Source organism: Nanorana parkeri, unplaced genomic scaffold (assembly GCF_000935625.1).
Source record: "Nanorana parkeri isolate BGI_ZX_2015 unplaced genomic scaffold, ASM93562v1 scaffold101, whole genome shotgun sequence".
NCBI classification, from domain to species: domain Eukaryota; kingdom Metazoa; phylum Chordata; class Amphibia; order Anura; family Dicroglossidae; genus Nanorana; species Nanorana parkeri.
In genome coordinates, this window is record NW_017306369.1 from 1,984,679 (window position 1) to 2,004,810 (window position 20,132).

The 20,132-nt window shown below is 42.7% G+C and overlaps 1 protein-coding gene across 1 annotated transcript in view; it reads right to left on the reverse strand.

Annotated features, from left to right (window-relative positions):
* Positions 1 to 20,132, reverse strand: part of OTOGL (otogelin like) — a 141,789-nt gene that overhangs the window by 105,758 nt on the left and 15,899 nt on the right. The window contains 9 exon segments of the mRNA XM_018552912.1: positions 46 to 178; positions 1,428 to 1,431; positions 3,573 to 3,655; positions 5,507 to 5,624; positions 9,261 to 9,473; positions 10,110 to 10,231; positions 11,387 to 11,541; positions 12,341 to 12,439; positions 14,303 to 14,411. Of these exon segments, the coding sequence (XP_018408414.1) occupies positions 46 to 178; positions 1,428 to 1,431; positions 3,573 to 3,655; positions 5,507 to 5,624; positions 9,261 to 9,473; positions 10,110 to 10,231; positions 11,387 to 11,541; positions 12,341 to 12,439; positions 14,303 to 14,411 (1,036 nt within the window).

Genomic DNA, 20,132 nt, shown 5'->3' on the forward strand with positions numbered 1-20,132 from the left:
TATAATTACCATAAATGTTTTTATAGCCAAAAGGACACCACTTACTGCATGCTGGGAAATCATCTCTCCAGTCTCGAATTGGATGGCCAGAATGGGAACATGCTCTTGCATACTCAATTACAGCACGGCAGTATGTTTCATCATCATCTTGTCTAAGGTAACAAAAATTCCATTAACACTAACAAGGATATGGACATTTATAAGCAGATATTTTAGTTAAAGGTGTGGCCTGGTGGGCTAAATGAACACAGTTGTAGCTTATATAGGCCTATGGATTGTTCCCATGTGATTGTTACCCAAATTAGGGTAACAGTGACAGCGCTGGTGCTTGGCAATTGGCCCAGTGATGTTACATGGAGTAAGCAAGATTCTGCTTCATAACTGGAAGTATTGGGTATTTTTCTGAATGGAGGAGCAGCAGAGCGAGGAAAAGTGAAGGTTTGCTTTAATAGAAGGTTCCTATATTATAACAATCCAATGTATAACTTGCTAGCACTTTAATTAAACTGTCCACTAGAATGAAAGATCTGCCTTCATTACCACCATCTGCTCAGTATCATTGTTGTGTTAAAGTGACACTAAGGCTGGGTATTCCCGAGTGTGGCTCGGGATTAATTTTCTGTACCAAAGCGGTAACCACGAGCCACACTCGGGAATACAGCGTAGGTCTTACCTTGTCCGCGATCCCCGCTGTGTCCTCCGGCCGCTGCTGGCATTCGTCTTCCGGGTACTGTCCCTTGCGAGCGTCCACGTTGCAGGGAACCGGAACGCAAGGGCAAAAACGCGCATAAAACACGCCTATTAGGAACGCCCAGGTGTGAACCGAGCCTAAACTCAGAAATTAAATCTTAAAAATGCATTCAAATACACCATTAACAAAAATGTATCTTATTTGTGCATCATTCAGCAGCAGATCCTCAAATTATCTCTATTTGGTTCTGACACTGTCCTTTTTTCTGGAGGGTGGTTATTTTTGTTCCCCATGGTCCCTGTGAGTGTTGTAAAGCAGCCACCACTCCAAGTTCACTCCCATGATAGACTACAATCTCAATAGAAATTAGTAAACTAAACGTGAGATTGTAGTCCATCACGGGAGCGAGGTTGTAGCGGTGGCTACCTTACAACACACACAGGGACCATGGGGAACAGAAGTAACCTCCTTCCAGAGGTAAGGACAGTGTCAGCCCCAATTCAGAGATGGTTTGAGGCAGGGGCAGACTGACAACACACGGAGCCCCCGGGCAATAAAAAATGATGGGGCCCCCTTGTGCTCGACCATATACTAGCCCCACCCACAAGCCACATCCGCGTTTACATTCTTGCACCCCCTGCATCCCTCTTCCTACACTGCTCCCATCTGCACCCCTTGCATCCCTTTTCTAATGCTTCTCGCATCTCCACACCCTCCCCCCCCCCATCCTTCCCACACTGCTTGGCAGGGGTGCAGAGGTGAACACTGTAGGAAGAGAGATGCAGAGGGTACAGAAGTAGGAGTGTTGGGAGAGAATTTGATGGCTGCCACCCTCTTCCAACATTGGTAACTTCCACACCATCTACATCCCTCATATTGCACTGCTAACCACACCATTAGACCACCATTTGATCTCCCTCTGGTATCCCCAATATGATTCCGATGTTGACAGGATATCATATTGGGGATACCAGAGGAATCATATTGGGGATACCAGAGGGAGATCAAAAACGTTTGACTTGAACAAAGAACACGTGACCACCCGTGAGAATCCTGAAATGGAGATTGAGGAACTGACCATCAGGTCAAGCGAGTAGACTGGCTGTTCGGTTTAACACAAATCAGCAAAACAAAGTTATATATCGTTTTGGAAGAAATATTCCCCTGCACATATATATATATGGTGAAAAACCTCCTAACACTGTTCACCAGAGAGAATTAAGCATAACCAGCCATGTACTGATTAACATACTAAGAAGAGTCATAGCTGGTATCGATTGCCCCTCTCTGATAGAACTAACTCACCTTATAATCGGATACCATACCTAAAAGAAAGATTCCGCTAATTATATGGACACTATCCAAGAAGCTATTACTCACAAAAATTCAAATATCTACGAATGAGAACCCAATCCCGCTAAAAAGCCGCCATATACCCACTCACTGCCGACTTGAGACAGGTCTATAAAATATACAAAGTGGCAATCTGTAGGATCTGTGGCTTATTAAGATACTTATGTGACATATACATAGCTCAAGGAGATGCCGTTATAACCGCTAATCATTGTAAGATGAATACACTCCGTATACACTTAAATGTCTAGATCCAAACCGCAAACAGTTATTCACAACTAGGATAGCTGCATGTATAGCCAATCAAGGGTCCATATATCCTACCAATTACTAATTATTCATAGTCAGTTTGACTTGCTATTGGTTTTTAATTTGTTGACAGCAAGCTGTCGGCTGTGTGTACCCTATAATCTCTATTTTTATTCGAATAAAGTTTTTTCTAAAATATTATAATTGTGGTTTGTCCCCATCCTTAGTTAACCCTTGAACTGCCTTCACTTGAAAGTCAGTTCGAACCCCTTGTTTGTTGATGCATATTTTGGTTACTGACGGGGTAGACGAACCTATTGAAAGGGTAATATGTAGAGCTGAATATCTCCAGGAGTGAAACAACCCACTATTACAATTATATACACACAGTATACTCAGTAGACTCGGCAATAATAATAATTAACAGGTGTCACAAAGCACCAGCAGCCCGACTACTTAGACTAGCAAGAAGAGAAGCAATACCTGGTTCACAGTCATGGCCTCGGCCAGCACAGGGTCAACCAGCGCCCAATCTGCGTTTCCAAAAACTCAGTCTCTGCACGATTCTGCTGCGGGTCATCCATCCCCCTGAGTTTGCTGCCGGTGTTCTGACCAGGAACGGACGCACATTGCTGCTTCTCCACCCGACTGCCAGGTGGCAGCGATCTGCCCCAACACATGCTGCGTGAGCTCCGCGGTGCCTTCGGGTGGATCAACGTGTGCGGTAAACACAGGAAGCTTCCCGGCCGGCGGGCCCCCCTAACTATGCGCCTGGGGCAGGGCGGTTGTTGAGCGACTGCCTGATGGGGCCCGATCCGGTACAGCATACTGCTTGTACCCCCCTGTCAGTGACCCTGGCCACGGGCCGCTCCCGGCCACGATCACTCGGGCGGTGCCCGAGTGCCCGTGTGGTCAGTCCGCCCCTGGTTTGAGGATCTACAGCTGAGTGATACACAAATAAGATACATTTTTGTTGATAGTTAAGGTACTTGAATGTATTTTTAAGATTGAACGCCTGAGTTTAGCATCACTTTAAGCAGGAGCCTCCATTCCTTTACCCTGTAAGACACATTTTCTTACCAGAAAACTAACTTCTATTGCAGGAGATGACTGCAGTTTGACTACAGGCTTTGTGTAGACTTCTATGCAGTGTGAAGTGAACTGACCCTGTGAATAGAGACATTTCTAGAAACAGTTAATATAAAGTTCCCAGTGTTGCAAGGGGACAACATCAGATTTTTTTTAGCAGTTTAAAAAAAATCATACTTTATTATAGAACAAAATGTAGATTTTAAATTGCATGGTTTCATGACAGCTCAGAAAAGGGAACTGTAAGAGTACTTGACATTTATGAAACATTGCCTGTATATAAATAATATAACATAGTCACTTCACTGAGGTTACCATAATATTATAGATAGAATTAACTCTATGTACTATAATGTAATACATCTAAATGTGAAATTATTTATTTGCCATGGCATAGACATCCAGTCAGATTTATTCAAAGCAAATACCAGGGAAAAAAACAAATTATGCCTTAAAAGATTTAAACAATGTCACATAGAAGCCAAACATGGTAAAGATGGTCAGAGCTGTAGCTGCAGCTAAAACTATTACATACTTCACAGTTCACTGGGAGCCAAGTTTAAAAGTAACACGTTTCAAAGACTGTACACTATCAGGTATGCAGTATCTTAGTCAGCTTTATGAGGCTTTGGGATCTCAGTGATGAGATTTAAGGCCAGCAGGTGTCACTCTACACTTTTAAAGGTTTCAATACCCTGAACAGGGTAAAGTTCCAAGGTTAGAAATGCACTAAAGATAGCAACGCAATCATGGTAGCAGGGATGGATACCTTTTATCAGGAATTTCAAAGTGTAGTAGCTATTTAAATGTAGTGTTTGCTGGAACTGTAATTAGTCTGGCTGATTTGTAGTCTAGGTGTTCTGCTATTGATTGCACCTACCTGAGGTGGGGTGTGACTCTTGCAACAGAGTGGGGAAGCCAATGGGGAACATAAGGAGTGTCTATGTCTCACCAGCCAATCACTGGGAGTTTCATGGCCAGTGGTGAATGCTGGGGAAGTGCAGAAATACTCAGGAATTGCTATCTGCTCAGGTCAGTCCACCCCGGGCCTTGCCATGGGTGTGATGTACAAGGTTGGAGAAGCTGAATAGGCCTCAAGCCTGGAGGAGGCCAGATGTGGATCTAGGAGGGGTCTGAAACCATCTGGGAAGCCCTATGACTGCTGGAGGTGTCAGGAAGGCCAGGATGGCATGAACCTCAGGAACAAGTCTGGCATCCCTCCCAGGGAAGATGTCATGCATATCCCCTATTCAGCTGTTGCTCTCCTACACAGTGTCATCCTCTGCACAACTAAACTGTTCCTGCACTGTAGAAGCTGGAAGGGATTGGTGAGTCTGGAATCCAGTGTCTATGGATGTCTGAAGCCCTATACTCTCTTACCCAGTTTGGCTGTTCTACAATAAAGCATTTAAAAAGGCACTAAAAGTGACAGACGGCCAACTGTTCATGTGCCACACCCCAGCTAAGGATACACCCATGAGAGTGAATTGTCAGCCCTCCCTACCTTTGGGGGTCCACCACAGGCCTCTGGGGTCAGGGGCCACTTCACCTTTTTTTTTTAGAGAAATACCATCCCTGATGAAGAGGGTGCACATACCCTCAAAATGTGGCTTTGAATGGTATATATCAAAGACTTTTCTACATACAAATATTGCAATATGTAGCTCTTCTTTTGTGCCAAGCCAACATTCCACAGGCATAGCATTCCCTAAAAATAATGACCATCACCTAATCAGGATGAGGATCTTTGAAAATACATTACAAATATTCTTCATGGATAGAGAACGGTTTCTCCCTGTAGGAGAGTTGTCTGCAAAGGGAAGATCATAATCCAAAATATGACTCCTTAATGGGAGCAGAACCTTATCTCTTTGCAGCAATAAAACTTCTAACCCTCCATCTTTTATCCAAAACTAGAAAAAATTTGGTAGGAGTTTGGCTTTATGTTTATATCAGACAACCAAAACAGATGCACTAATCAAAGGAAACCAGAGTGCAATAAACCAAAGCAACAGATCTAGATGTGTTTAGATTTGTTTGTGATGTGATTGCTGTAAAATGAAAACTATGGGGTCACTGAGAAATGTAGTGCATCAAAAATGTGATAATCTCATCCAAACCTACCTCATGAACAGTATCCACAGAACAAGGATTTGGATATTCAGAGGCAGTTTCTACACAAATATGCTCATCTGGGATCTGAACATACCAGCTGTTTGCAAACATAGCAATATCTTCTGTGGTTTCTCCAGCTATATAAGAAGGGCAAATCGGGAATAGATCATTATCTTATATAGGCAAACACATAGTACTTTGTCATGGCACTTCAGAATAAGCATAAGTAAATTATAGAAATAATTTTAGCTTAACTTTAAATATGTACATCCATTTACTATATAGGTATTGTAAAAATACTACTAACACTAAACAATACTAAAAATATTGTAATGTGGCTTGCTTGCATACGTGCAATTAAACTTTAAGGTGAGTTGATTTTGCTATTTTATTTTTAAGATAATACAGCCCTTGTCCCTTGAGAACGCCTATTTACTAAAATGGCATTTAGTAAATAGTTAGAGATTAATCAGCCTGTGAGCATCAATAAACTATTCTTCAAGGTTCATTCAGACCCATCCGGTCCATTGCATTTCAAAAAGGAATGCACATTACCAGGTGTTATGTCATGTTTTGACATGTGTTGCATTAAAGTAGCCCATTCATTCATTTGCCAAAGGCAAATCTGCACTACATTTTCCAATGCAGCGCACCCACAACACACATGGGTATTGTGTTACTGTGCATTGTGATGCACTGCAACACTGGTGTGTCAGAGGTTCATTTATTTAGTGTATAGGGGTGTCATTCAAAAGCAATGACATGCCATCGCTGTAAATGTATTGTTGTATGCTGAAGTAACACATGCATCTAAATGGCCCCTTATCTTTAAACTGGAGCAGAATATTAACAGAAACGCTGATCTCTTGATGGTAGCATTGTTACAAGATTCTAACCATAGAAATCTCTTAAACCTTATTAAGAGAAATGTCTGTTAAGATCCTCAATAGGACTCACAGGTATACTATTAAGATTGTACCATGATTTACCAAATGCATAGTCATGTTTCAGTGCATGTTCAAAAGTCAGCAACAAATTGAATATCTGGTAATCCTGCTGTAGGTTCCTTCTCCCTAGACTAAAGCTGGCCATACACCTATAGATTATCTGCACATTTTCTACGGTCAGATGTAAAAGGTGCAACAGATTCCTCCAGCTACGCTAAACTGTGTGGATGGAGGAATCTCCCACTGGGCCAAGCTTCAATATCTTGCTAGTCGGCCCCGCTGGCTCTCAAAATACCTGAACAATCTGAGTGGATGCAGGCATTGTACAGCTATTGTACAACAGTACAGAGACGCAATTGTCCTTTTTTAGGACTACCATTTTGTGTATGTCAGCAACAGCTGTAGTTGCTGTTTTGCTGCTGAGGAAGCTAGTTCCATGATCATAAAGGGGAGGAGAGTTTAGCAACAAATCAGTCAGGGAACATTATGCAGAGAACTGCAAGATGCAGTTGGAGCTTCCTGCGAATTAGGCTCTAGCTATGAGGAGCGTGTGGATGATAAGGTGGCACACTGCTGTCCCCAGGGCCAGTCTACAGAGTTCTGCAATGTGGGCCTTTTGTACAGTATCTGCTGCCAACAGCAGCATTGTGATCTGAAGCCTATGACTGCAGCTGTGGTGAAAGTAGCAGACATTTGGGTGCCATATACATGAGAAAACACATGACTCTGCACCGCTGAGCTTGATGGAAGATGCACTTTAATGTGACAAGCCAGCAGCAAAAGGTCCACACCCCTCTTTCTCCTCATTCCTCACTTTCCCCATCATTCTCTTACTCATTCTCTGCAACATCTACAGCCTCTATTGGCAGTAAGTAAAGTCTCATAAAGGATATCAGAGGCTTAGGATTCTTCCCAAGACAGGGATCTCTTCCTCAGCTGCTGGAGCAGAAAAAACATTTCCCCAAATCCACCCATAACTTTGCAGCTGCTCCCATTCCAGCTCAAAGAATCACCCCCTTCCATGAGTATATGGTCTGTGCTACACCACAGTGGCTGATACCCAGCTTAAAATTCTTTGCCCAGAAGGTCATCCCTGCCCTCCACCAGTATGTGGAACATAATGTGACTGTGTAGCTGGACCATGCTGTCAGTGGCAGGGTACATATAACCACAAACATATGATCGAGTAAGCATGCACATATCGTTTAAGACACATTGGCTTAATCTTCCTGCAGCTGGGGAGGATACAGGATGTGGCAAACTTCTGGTATTAGTGGTGCCACCATGTGTCTTTTCACAGTGCAGTCACCTTCACCCCCTCCTCTTCACTGGTCCCTTCCTCCTCCTCCTCCCTCCTCCACTTACTACTTAACCTGATCTTCCACCTCCCCACCTACCTTCTCCTCCCTCCACTCCTTCTATTACTCTTTCACCTCCTCCTTCCAGGTGATTATGGTACAAGGAGAGGTTCTAAGGGACATGTTCACCACAAGGTGGTCCTTCTAAGATGCATGGGCCATGGCCCCTTTGGAAAAGACTACTAACATTTCTGCAGTGGGGTAGGAAATAGTGACACAATCCCTCCTGTGTCCCTCCTAGAGCACACACTGCATTGCCTAATATAGGCGATCACTAAAAAAAAAAAACATTCACTGCAACTCCTCCCATATTCAGTGTAAAGTTTCTGGCCTGTGTGATCAGATGATTTTCATTATTTACAATTTTTTTCCCCTTAGCAGGTTTCTGTTGGGAAAAAAATTTCCTTTCTCTAGTTCATGGCCTGGGTAGTTCCACATTATTATTTTCCAACCCGCTATCATTATTTACTTATCTTTTTTTTTTTTGCTAAACATTATTTACTGATTTACATTTTTTCTTTCCTCATAAAGCCATTCCTGCCCAGGTCAAGAAAACATGGGCACGCACAGCAAGGCTGTAACAAAAGTGCTTTTAAACATTCATCCCATTGCACTGCTGGGTGTCAAGGATGTTCCACTGGACGAGGTGGCCCTATATGCACTTGATGTTCTAGCCTGCCCTGCTGCATGTATCATGTCAGAGAGGGCCTTCAGTGCAGCAGATTACATGAAAAACTGCTAGCATGACAGTAAGGCAGATATCTAGAGGTGCCTGCACATTCATTTAGACAGCTATTATTTCAGAAATCGAAGTCTTTCTGCTATACACCATTCCTACTAAAGTTGAGGTTTATATAACTGAGTGCCCTGTGTTTTTAGGGTTACTGGGGGTATATTCACATATGCAGGTATCTCCGGGTACTTGGTTTACAGTCATATTAGAAAGTGTAGAAAGTTTAATCCAAGCAGAGGTTAATTTTCCATGCCTGCATACTTACGGCAGCCATTACAAAAGGGAGCATCGGGGACAGACACACTACGTAAGAAGGAGTGCAATCTAAAATGCACAGGAAAAGAAGAGGAAACTAAGGAAAGGAGATATTGCCACTAGTGTCCCCGAGATATACAGTATAAGCAAGTTATAACTGTACTTAAAAGATTTTACTTACACACATAATATCAGGATTTGGATAAACTGACAATTTAAGACATCAACACTAAAAGCTTTAGTAGTTCATAAAAAATTAGTTCATAATCATACAAAGAAAACATAAGCTCTAAATAAGGTCATGTAATAAAACCTGTACTCACTCCATTAAGTAAAATTGAGAAATTTGAAGAATTCATACTTGAACATATGACAAATATGTTTAAATTAAATGGTTAGTTTATCGAAAACTTGATAATCAAACACATACAGTATATATGTGTAAGCAGATGCTAAAATGTAGACTTTATTACTTACTGTGTTGTACTGTAAGGTCATCTGTCCAGTTGCCATTAAAGTTTCCACAAAGGCCACAAGGTTTCCCTTTATGATCTTCTGTCAATTTAATATATATTCCGGATCCTCCATCCCAGGCAAGAGAAAATCCAAAGGTAGTCTTCACTAGTATATAGTCAGCTAGCCTCTCAATAAATACATTTTCCACAGTTTGTGGCAATATCACCCTGGCAGTAGATGGTAGAAACATTATAAAATGAAGTGCATCACATTTAAAGTCAGCTAAAAACATCTTTCAGTTTCCCTCTGTCTAAAACAAGCACTTTTTCTTGTTACCGAAACCGAGTACCGAGTGCTACTGAATGGAGGGGTGGGGGTCACTGAAAAGACCAGGCATGCAATAACATAAAATAGCCCATCAGATATTAACTGGGCATGATACTGTAGGTTTGGTTATGTAAGGTCAATGCAAATCAAAGCAACTGCAAACAAGTTACACAGTATAATTGCTTAATTTGATAAACATATTGGAACTAAGGAGAGAATGATTAGGGCCCGTTTGTTAATTGTTTTCCTGTTAAACAGCATCAGTTCATGAAATCAATAATATCAAAAATATTTTTATTTCAGTGATGTCATATGAAATTTATAGGTTTTAAAATTATAGGAATAAAAGATATCATCAATGCCAATTCTTATATGGCTTATAGGCAACAATGAAGAGTTACCTGCCAAGTAAAGTGACTGCCAGTTTATCACAGTGCTAATGTATTTAAAATAGAGAACAGGTGAGAGAACCATTTATTGTAACTAGTAGCCCTGCATAGTAAGGATAATGTTTATTTAATGAGATGCGTTCTTACCTTACTCCTCCTTTTCTCACTTCGTAACCAGAAACTGTGATCTCCTCTTGGCTTGAGAAAAACATACTGATTGACCGTGTGCAAGTATAAACAGAACCATCACATATAGGACTGTTGTGAACCTAATTAAAAAAAAAAAAACATTAAAAGGGTATTTCCGGATCTACATGGGAACAGCATTTTTATTCCTTTCATGTCACCGATGATGACTCTCTGTAGAAATGATTGAAAGACCAAAGACCAAAGATCATGTGGCCCAGCTGGGAGATGGGAACAAGTAGTTCTTTACTCATAGTAAGAAAGAAGTACTTATCTTAAAGTGGCACTAAACTCAGGAGTTAAATCCTAAAAATGTATTCAAGTACCTTAACTATTAACAAATATATATCTTATTTGTGTATCACTCAGCTGTGGATCACCAAATCATCTCTGACTTTGTGCTGACACTGTCTTCCTTCTGGAGGGTGGCTACTTTTGTTCCTCATGGTCCCTGTGTGTGTTGTAAAGCAGCCACCGCTCTAAGCTCGCTCCCATGATGGAGTACAATCTCAATACAAATGAGTAAACTAAATGTGAGATTGTAGTCTATCACATGAGTGAGCTTGGAATGGTGACTACTTTACATCACACACAGGGACCATGGGAAATAAACTTAGCCACCCTCCAGAAGGAAGGACAGTGTCAGCATGAATTCAGAGATAATTTGAGGATCTACAGCCGAGAAATACACAAATAAGATACATTTTTGTTAATAGCTAAGGTATTTGAATGCATTTTTAAGATCTAATTCCCAGGTTAAGTGTCACTTTGAATATAATAATGTGATTCAGTAATGCTGATATCTGTGAATTAAAATGATAAGACATCTGAGTAACATATGGTCATGGCAATAATTTAGTACAGCAGCATTTTTTGCAGTTTGTTCTTTTCTTTGTGTAAAAAAACTATTAAGATGTTAATTAAAGGCTTTTTAGCACACAATCATGTCCGGGATCATTTAATGGAGCTTCCAAAATCCCCAAGATCCATTTTAAAACCACAGCACCCTTAAAAACTACAAAAACATTTTATATTCACCATGACTCTAATGTGTTTTGCCAAATATACTGAAACTTTGTTGGAATATCTTGATCTTCGCTAAAATGTCAGAAAAATGGAAGCTCTCAATTTCGCCCATCCCCAGTGCAGGTTTAATAGCTATACATGCCAAAAAGGAAACAGGTAAACTTCACACTGCCCTCTTTTTGCTACTTACTTTTGGATTTTCAGTTACTCACCCATATAGTATACAGAGGCACTGGATTAATGCAATCTCTGGCAAATATGTAGGAGCAGTTTCCCGGGAAGTAAAAGTAGATACCATCAAAGGTTTCAAAATTGTATTGACCCCAGCTTCTGCAGATCCCATCTCTTTCTTTTCCAGGGTTTGGTACTTGGAGACAAGGATAAAAAAAAATTCAAACTGTTTCAAAGAAACAAACAGCATTCATATTTGAAGCCAAACATATTTGTAAGTATTAGTGTTTGCAGAGAATCAACTTTACTGAAAACTATATTTATTACATTGTGTTGGTATTGCTTGATGTACTGTATATCATAGACTTTGTGTCTATCCTACATGTCTAGAATACAGCGTATTTTATCAAGGAATGATACTTGTATACAAAATATTTGGAATCATCACATGGAACGAGGACACCACACCCCCAGATTCAAGGTTGGTATGTATATAAAGGAATTATGTTAATAGACATTTAAAAACAAAATACTCTGTATTCTCTACATGTTGTAGGATAGACACAAAGGGTATGATATTCATCAGTTAATACCAACAAAATGTAATGAATGTTGTTAGCCCTGGCTGAGCTTTCCCCTGCTAGACTATAGAACACCCCCTCTCCATGTTATGAAGGGGGGTGGGAGGGGTTATTTAGTCCAGCAGAGGACAACTGGGCACAGCCGACAACGCTGCTTGAGGTTTCAGTGCAGCAGTTGCAGTTTTGTCAGCTTACAAAAGGAAGATAGAAGTTCACCAATTTCTGGCATATCAACAAAGAAAATATTTTGAAAGTGGAATTAAATCCCAATCTTTTTTTAAGGGTTAAATCCTTGCCAGGTTTCTGTTGTTGGGTCCTTAATGTGTATAGTACCCCACACTGTGTCCCACTGACAAAAACAAAATAAAATTAAGTAAAGAAAGAGGACTGACGGAACATTAAAGATAATCATACCATACTGGCATCTGTTTCCCTGTGCCTGAAAGGTGTCACAGTCACATAAACCTGTTTCAGTACAAAGTGCTCCATTAAGACAGCCATGTGGGCAGGACTCTGCAGTCAAAGATAAACATTGCTTATAGTTACCTATTCATATTCGTCAACTATATTCAATTCCAACTACAATTCAAACTATATAAGTATGCAAGTAGCAGAGATGGCGGAAAGGAAAGCTATTTTGGTTCAACACATCGGTAAACAAAATTAAGAAAGTTGAACATGCTGGATTGCCCATTAACACTAACATAGAATGTTTGGAATTTTATTTGCCTGTCATTCTGTATTCCAGTATATTTTATTTTAAATATAGTATAGTTGAGTTGAGTTGTAAATGTAACATTTTGTAATGTACAGAACTGTAGCGCAGGTCGACTTAGAAGTTGCTAGAGTACTATATATAATATGTTAATTTCCCATATTAATTAAATGCACCTCAAATCCCGGTCATGCGGATTGAATGACCCCACCCTTCAAACCTCAGATGGTTGTTATATACCACAACCCTTAAACTCCAAACCTCTCTATAGTAATGGTAGGAATTGGAGGTTGGAACTGATCAAACTTACACTGGTCTATTAAAGCAGAGCACTTGGCAAATCAAATCTTAACCCTTGCAGTGGGGCTACCCCTCGCACTACAAAGATTAAGTGCTCATTTTGTTTAAGGAGCTAAAAAAAAAAGTTATGCTCACCTGAACAACGATTCCGGCTGGCTCCTGCCCCGCTTCCTCCACTCCTGCGATGATATGTCCCTCGGCATCCTCACACTCTATACCCTGTATAGAACGTGATGAATCACTGGACCTTTAACTGCTGCAGTGGAGGGGGAGCCAGGCTGAAGGGAGCAGTCTAAGTGCAAGCTGAGATCATGGTTTAGGTGAGTATAAAGTTTTTATTTTAGCTCCCTACACAAAATGAGAACTTAACCCTTTACAGTGTGGAGGTAGCCCCACTGCAAGGGTTAAGATTTTTTGCCCGGAGTTCTGCTTTAAGGAACAGCTTGCCATAAAAGACTGTACATGACATTTGCATTTTCTCACCCAGCTGACGTATTCACAGGTAAGGTGCTTTTATGTAGGAATCATCAACATTAATAAGATGTCTACATCTCTTACCTGAATTTGGGACATCAGTGTGAGAGGGGAGCCTATCGGCTCCAGAAAAAGTTGTTCCATTACCCTAAGAATAAGAATTACGTCATTAGATGCTCTTCTAAGTAATAAGGCAATTTACATGCAAACGTTGAAATATTTAGTAAAACATTAAATATACATTTGAATAACTTTCTATCTAAATTAGAAAATCATGCAATATCTCAATCACACACTATTTCTGATATAAACTCCATACTAAAGACAGCTAGACACATAAACAGACATATTGCAAGCCTTCAGTGATTTGTGTTTTGACTTAGACTTCTGAAAAGGCCACATAAATGTTCAGCGTTACCCTGTGAAGCATAACTGAAATCTGGGTTTACCTAGGTCATTGTTTTTTCTAAATCTGGGCCAAGTTGGCAGACACTGAATACTGCAACAGTGTAAAGGAAAATTGATAATGCAGGGACGGATATGGCCATATACTGATGATGCAGTATACAAGTGTCTTTAACACTTTTAGAAGAAAGTGAAGAACAAAGGAGATATTGATAGACACTAAAGGGTTGATTTACTAAAGACAAATAGGCTATTCACTTTGCGAGGGAATTTGCCCTTTGCAGAGTACATTTTCCCTTAGTTTAGTGAATGCTAAAGCTCTGCTGACTTCCATCATCCAATCATGGGATGCACCAGATGTATACAGCCTTGCTTTAACTCAGGCAAGGGCAGATACACAGTACCAAAATGTAAGTAGATAGTTGTTTTATGTTTATTTATTTATGTATTTATTTATTATCAACAGACATTTTCTTTTTTACTTTTAAAGTGCAAATCCAAATGTTCACAATTCACTGGAACAAGGGAGTTTGTGATGCCCAATTCCACTGGCTTAAAGTACAACTGTAAATAATTCTGAGACAATTCCACCTGAACATATGGGGAAATAAAAGTTTAAAAAAATTGACTGTTAAAAGTGTATAAACAAAACAATAAAAGTATAGTATAATGGTACTTTTAGGGCCTATTCACAACACCAAGCCACGCTAAGGGCACAGCAGCTGGTGTGTGTTGACAGCCACAGTGCTGGTGCAACAATTGCAGTGCATTTCACTGCTTCCCTTTTTATGTTAGAACTTGATTGAAATATGACGAGTGACATTTCATTATCGGCAGAGTGGTGCAATGTGGTTGCACCATGTTGCATTGTGCTGCGCTAAAAAAAAGTACAGCATGAGGTAACACAGTGGGGTGAACTGTGCCAATTTAAACCAATGCAAATTGAATTGTCTGTGCTACTGCTGTGAATGGCACTTAGAATGCCATGGAATAAAACTATAACAATTATATACATTTATAAAACACATCTTTTCATTTTTTTTTTTACACATTAACAACTTCATATGATTTTATACGAAACATGGATACTAGCACATGACAGCAGTGACAGAATATTTCTCATATGTAATTCCCACAAATGTTAACAATGGTGGCACATTTGTGGTTTTCCCAAACATGCACTCAAAACATATCTCTTAAAATAGTTGTATCACCTAGAGCAGGGGTGCCCACAAGGTCGATCGCGATCTACCAGTCGATCGCGTAGCGATCACTGGTAGATCGCCATGTCCTCTCCTCCCGCCGCTTCTCTGGATCCCCGCTGCTCTCCCCAGCGGGGATCCGAGAAGAAGTGAAGGAACCGGCGGCGGGGGAGGGCCCCCCACCCACGGCTGAAGTGCTCTTTCACTTCTCGTCGAATCCCCCGCTGCCTCTGCCCGGGAGAAGACAAGGACACTTATTTTTAACGCATTTTAACGCATTTTACAGAAGTTCCCTCTGCTTCTTCAGTTGATATGGTGCGATTTTTTTTTTTCCATAAATCCGTGGGTGATAGAGAAAGGGCTCTAAAGGGTATCCACATATGTGCCATAGGGAACCAGGTAATTAAATATAAGAATGACTCTTTCAAATATGAGGAATAAAAGATGAATAATGTCTCCACAGAAAATGCCAAGATGGCTACTAGACATGGATCCAATCCACCTGGACTTGCTCCCCTTCTCTTAGCAGGATTCTCGCTTCCATTGGACAGCGCCTTTTAGGCATTCAGATCTCTGCTGAACAATTTGGTGTTGGTTGATTGTTATACAGTCATTATTTTTTTACATATTATTTATGTGCTGGTATCCATGTGCCCCATTAAAGTTTATATAAAAATAAGTTTCTGTCCTAAAAAAAAGTTTTTAATGTGTAAAAAATACAAATAAAAAGATGTTTATAATTTTATACAATTGTTTGGGTCCATGGCACCTTAAAAGTTCTATTATACCATGCTTTCATTGTTTTGTTGATGTGATTTATGCATGTGGTGCTTAGACTATTATTATTAGCCTGTGATACTTATATTTCTCCTGAGCAGAGCAGAAAATGTCATGGTTTGCACACATGTTCAGATAGTAATATTTCTGGTTTTAAGGAAAGTTTTAAAATGCAGTTTGCACTAAAATAACCTTTCCAAATTTTTTTTTTCGTTATATGCTGAGTTTGAATTGTCAAGGTTTGTGACATGATATAATGTTACATAGCAACTAATATAAAATTATAAGGCGGTCATTTTGGAGATGAGTAGAAAATATAAGAGGAATAGTGCCGCAACCAGAGAATGACAGGCCAATAATGGGCAGTTACCACTGAAGGCATAAAGCGAAATCATTATTAACCACTTGAGGATTTCGATTGTTATTTAATATACGCAAAAGAAATGTCAATAAAGTTTCACAGAATCAGGTGATCCAGCACCGCCTTCACAGAATCAGATGAGCCAGCGCCACCTTCACAGAATCAGGTGATCCCACGCCGCCTTCACAGAATCAGGTGATCCTGCGCTACCGCCACTGGATCAGGTGATCCAGTGCCACCTCCACAGAATCAGGTGATCCAGTGCCACCTTCAGAGAATCAAGTGATCCAGCAGCGCCTCCACAGAATCAGGTGATCCAATGCCACCTCCACATAATCAGGTGATCCTGCACCGCCTCCACAGAATCCGGTGATGCAGCACCGCCTTCACAGAATCAGGTGATCCAGCGCCGCCTTCACAGAATCAAGTGATCCAGCAGCACCTCCACAGAATCAGGTGATGCTGCGCTACCACCACAGGATCAGGTGACCCATTGCCACCTCCAGAGAATCAAGTGATACAGCGCCGACCTTCACATAATCAAATGATCCAGCACCGCCTCCACAGAATCAGATGATCCAGTGCTATCTCCACGGAATCAGGCAATCCCACACCACCTCCACAGAATCAGGTGATCCAGTGCTATCTCCACGGAATCAGGTGATCCAGCGCCGCCTCTACAAAATCAGGTGATCCAGTGCCACCTCCAGAGAATCAGGTGATCCAGCACCACCTTCACAGAATCAGGTGATCCAGTGCTATCTCCACGGAATCAGGTGATCCAGTGCCACCTCTACATGATCCGGTGATCCAGCCCCGCCTCCACAGAGTCATCAGCTGTGCTGGGCTATCCTGAAATAGAAACAGGCTTCTGGACAGGCCTGTTTAAGCTGCCCAAGGATGAAGTAATACAAATCTAGCATAGTATACTACATGAAGTGAGTAGCTATATTCCAGAGGCCCATTTCTATTTTAGGATAGCCTAACATGGCTGATGATTCCGTTAAGGTGGCGCTGGATCACTTCAGAACCCAAAGTGATCCAGTGCTGCATTCATGGAATCCAATCCATGCCACGATTACAAATTTCAGCAATGCAATGTACAGCACTGCAGAATGACTCCAAGCTATAGAGCAGGGGTGCCCACAAGGTCGATCGCGATCTACCGTTCCATCGCGCTCTACCAGTCGATCGCGTAGCGATCACTGGTAGATCGCCATGTCCTCTCCTCCCGCCGCTTCTCTGGATCCCCACTGCTCTCCCCAGATCCCTGGTCTGTGGGGTCCCACTAGGGCCCTGAAGGGATCTAACCAGGCTGGTGAGACCCCACAGAACCTTGCTACCCTGGTGAGGCCCCCTCAGAGCCCTGGTGAGACCCCACAGAACCCTGCTACCCTGGTGAGGCCCCTCAGAGCCCTGATGAGACCCCACAGAACCAGGGCTTTGTGTGGTCTCACCAGGGCCCTGGAGTGGTTTAACCAGGCTGTTGAGACCCCACAGAGCCCTGATGAGACCCCACAGAACCTTGCTACCCTGGTGAGGCCCCTCAGAGCCCTGATGAGACCCCACAGAACCTTGCTACCCTGGTGAGGCCCCTCAGAGCCCTGATGAGACCCCACAGAACCTTGCTACCCTGGTGAGGCCCCTCAGAGCCCTGATGAGACCCCACAGAACCTTGCTACCCTGGTGAGGCCCCTCAGAGCCCTGATGAGACCCCACAGAACCTTGCTACCCTGGTGAGGCCCCTCAGAGCCCTGATGAGACCCCACAGAACCTTGCTACCCTGGTGAGGCCCCTCAGAGCCCTGATGAGACCCCACAGAACCTTGCTACCCTGGTGAGGCCCCTCAGAGCCCTGATGAGACCCCACAGAACCTTGCTACCCTGGTGAGGCCCCTCAGAGCCCTGATGAGACCCCACAGAACCTTGCTACCCTGGTGAGGCCCCTCAGAGCCCTGATGAGACCCCACAGAACCTTGCTACCCTGGTGAGGCCCCTCAGAGCCCTGATGAGACCCCACAGAACCTTGCTACCCTGGTGAGGCCCCTCAGAGCCCTGATGAGACCCCACAGAACCTTGCTACCCTGGTGAGGCCCCTCAGAGCCCTGATGAGACCCCACAGAACCTTGCTACCCTGGTGAGGCCCCTCAGAGCCCTGATGAGACCCCACAGAACCTTGCTACCCTGGTGAGGCCCCCTCAGAGCCCTGGTGAGACCCCACAGTGCCCTGGTTAAACCAGGGCTCTGTGGGGTCTCACGGGGCTCTGTGTGGACTAACCAGGCTTGTGAGATCCCACATAGCACTGGTGATGGTGAGGCCATACATAGCCCAGGTGAGACCCTACAGGTTTAACCAGGGCTCTGTGGGTCTCACCAGAGCTCTGTGGGGTCTGCCCGGGCTCTGTGGGTCTTAAAAGGCTGGTTAGACTCCCCAGAATCTGGGTGAGGCTCCACAGAGCCTTGATGCTCTAGTGAGACCCCAAAGAGCCCTGGTGAGACCCTAGAGAGCTTTACGGAGCCCTGGTGCTGGTGGGACCCTACAGAGTTCTGGTGAGACCCTCCGGAGCACTGGTTTTACCAGTGCTTCTTGAGGTCTCACTAGGGCTCTTTGGGGTCTCACCAGGCTAGTGATGAGACCCTACAGAGCCCTGGTGCTGGTGAGACCCTACAGAGCCCTGGTTTAACCGGGCCTGTGTGGGGTCTCACAAGTGCACTTTGGGGTCTCACCAGGGCTCTGTGGGGTGAAACCATGTTGGGACCCTACCCTGGTGGGCTCTTTGGGATTTGACCAGGGCTCTGTGGGGTCCCACCAGGGCACTGAGGGGTCTAACCAGACTGGTGAAACCGCACAGAGCAATGGTAAAACCCTACAGAGCCCGAATTTATTCAGGGCTCTGTGGGGTCTCACCAGGGCTCTGTGGGGTCTCACCAGTGCTCTGCGGGATCTCACCAGCCTGGTTAAACCCCACAGAGCCTTGGTAAGACCCCACAGGCCTGAGTGGGGCCTCATGTTTAGGTTTTGCCTAAGGCCTCGCAAACTCTAGAGCCGCCTCTGGCTCTCACTGACTGATATTCTCATTAGGTCACGTTCCAGCCTATGGCCAGACCGGGACAGGAGCATATAAAATGAATATATAAAAGCTCTGTGCTTAAAAATTTACAAATCCCAAAGGGAGTCAGTATAATGTCTGAAATTGCAGAGAAATATATACTTTTTATGATTTGTAATCATGGGTTGGGAGCAAACATCGGGAATAGCAGTCCACTTATTACTTCTCAAGGTTTGCAGTCTACCCACATCTTGCTCATATTCCTGAACAGTCTACTAATCATCATACAGTTTTCTCAATATAATTGCACAAAATGCAAAACTACAACAAACCATATTAAAGTTGCTTTTATATATTTAAAATGCAACAGACAAGCTCATGACACTCAAAACAAAAGCGCTATTATAAAATAAACCAATCCAGTTGGCAATGGCATAAACAGCATTGGAAAAATAGCACTGGAAATACACTGAGTGGCCAGATTATTATGACCACCTGACGTTTGTAGGGAAATTAGCTATAATTTTGCGCTGAAGTTGCTAGAGGGCCAGACCATTATAAATAGGGAAGCAGGTTGTTTACCACGACAGTAGACGTGATTTTTTCCTAAAGATATGGGTAAACAACGCGATTTAACAGCCTTTGAACGTGGGATGATTGTTGGCGCTCGGAGCCATGGAGCGAGTATCAGCAAAACAGCAGAATTCGTTAAATGTTCGAGAGCAGCTGTTGTTAAAGTGATTAAAGACTGTCAGCCGAAAATCTGGGTCTGAACGTGCGAATTGTGGCCGTCAGTGACTAGTCAATGTTAGGGAAGAACGGAGAGTGGCAAGACTGGTACAAGACAACAGAAGGGCAACAGTGCAGTGTCAGATTCCTCGCATCACCTTTCAACATCTCGTGGAGTCACGAGGCGGCCCAAC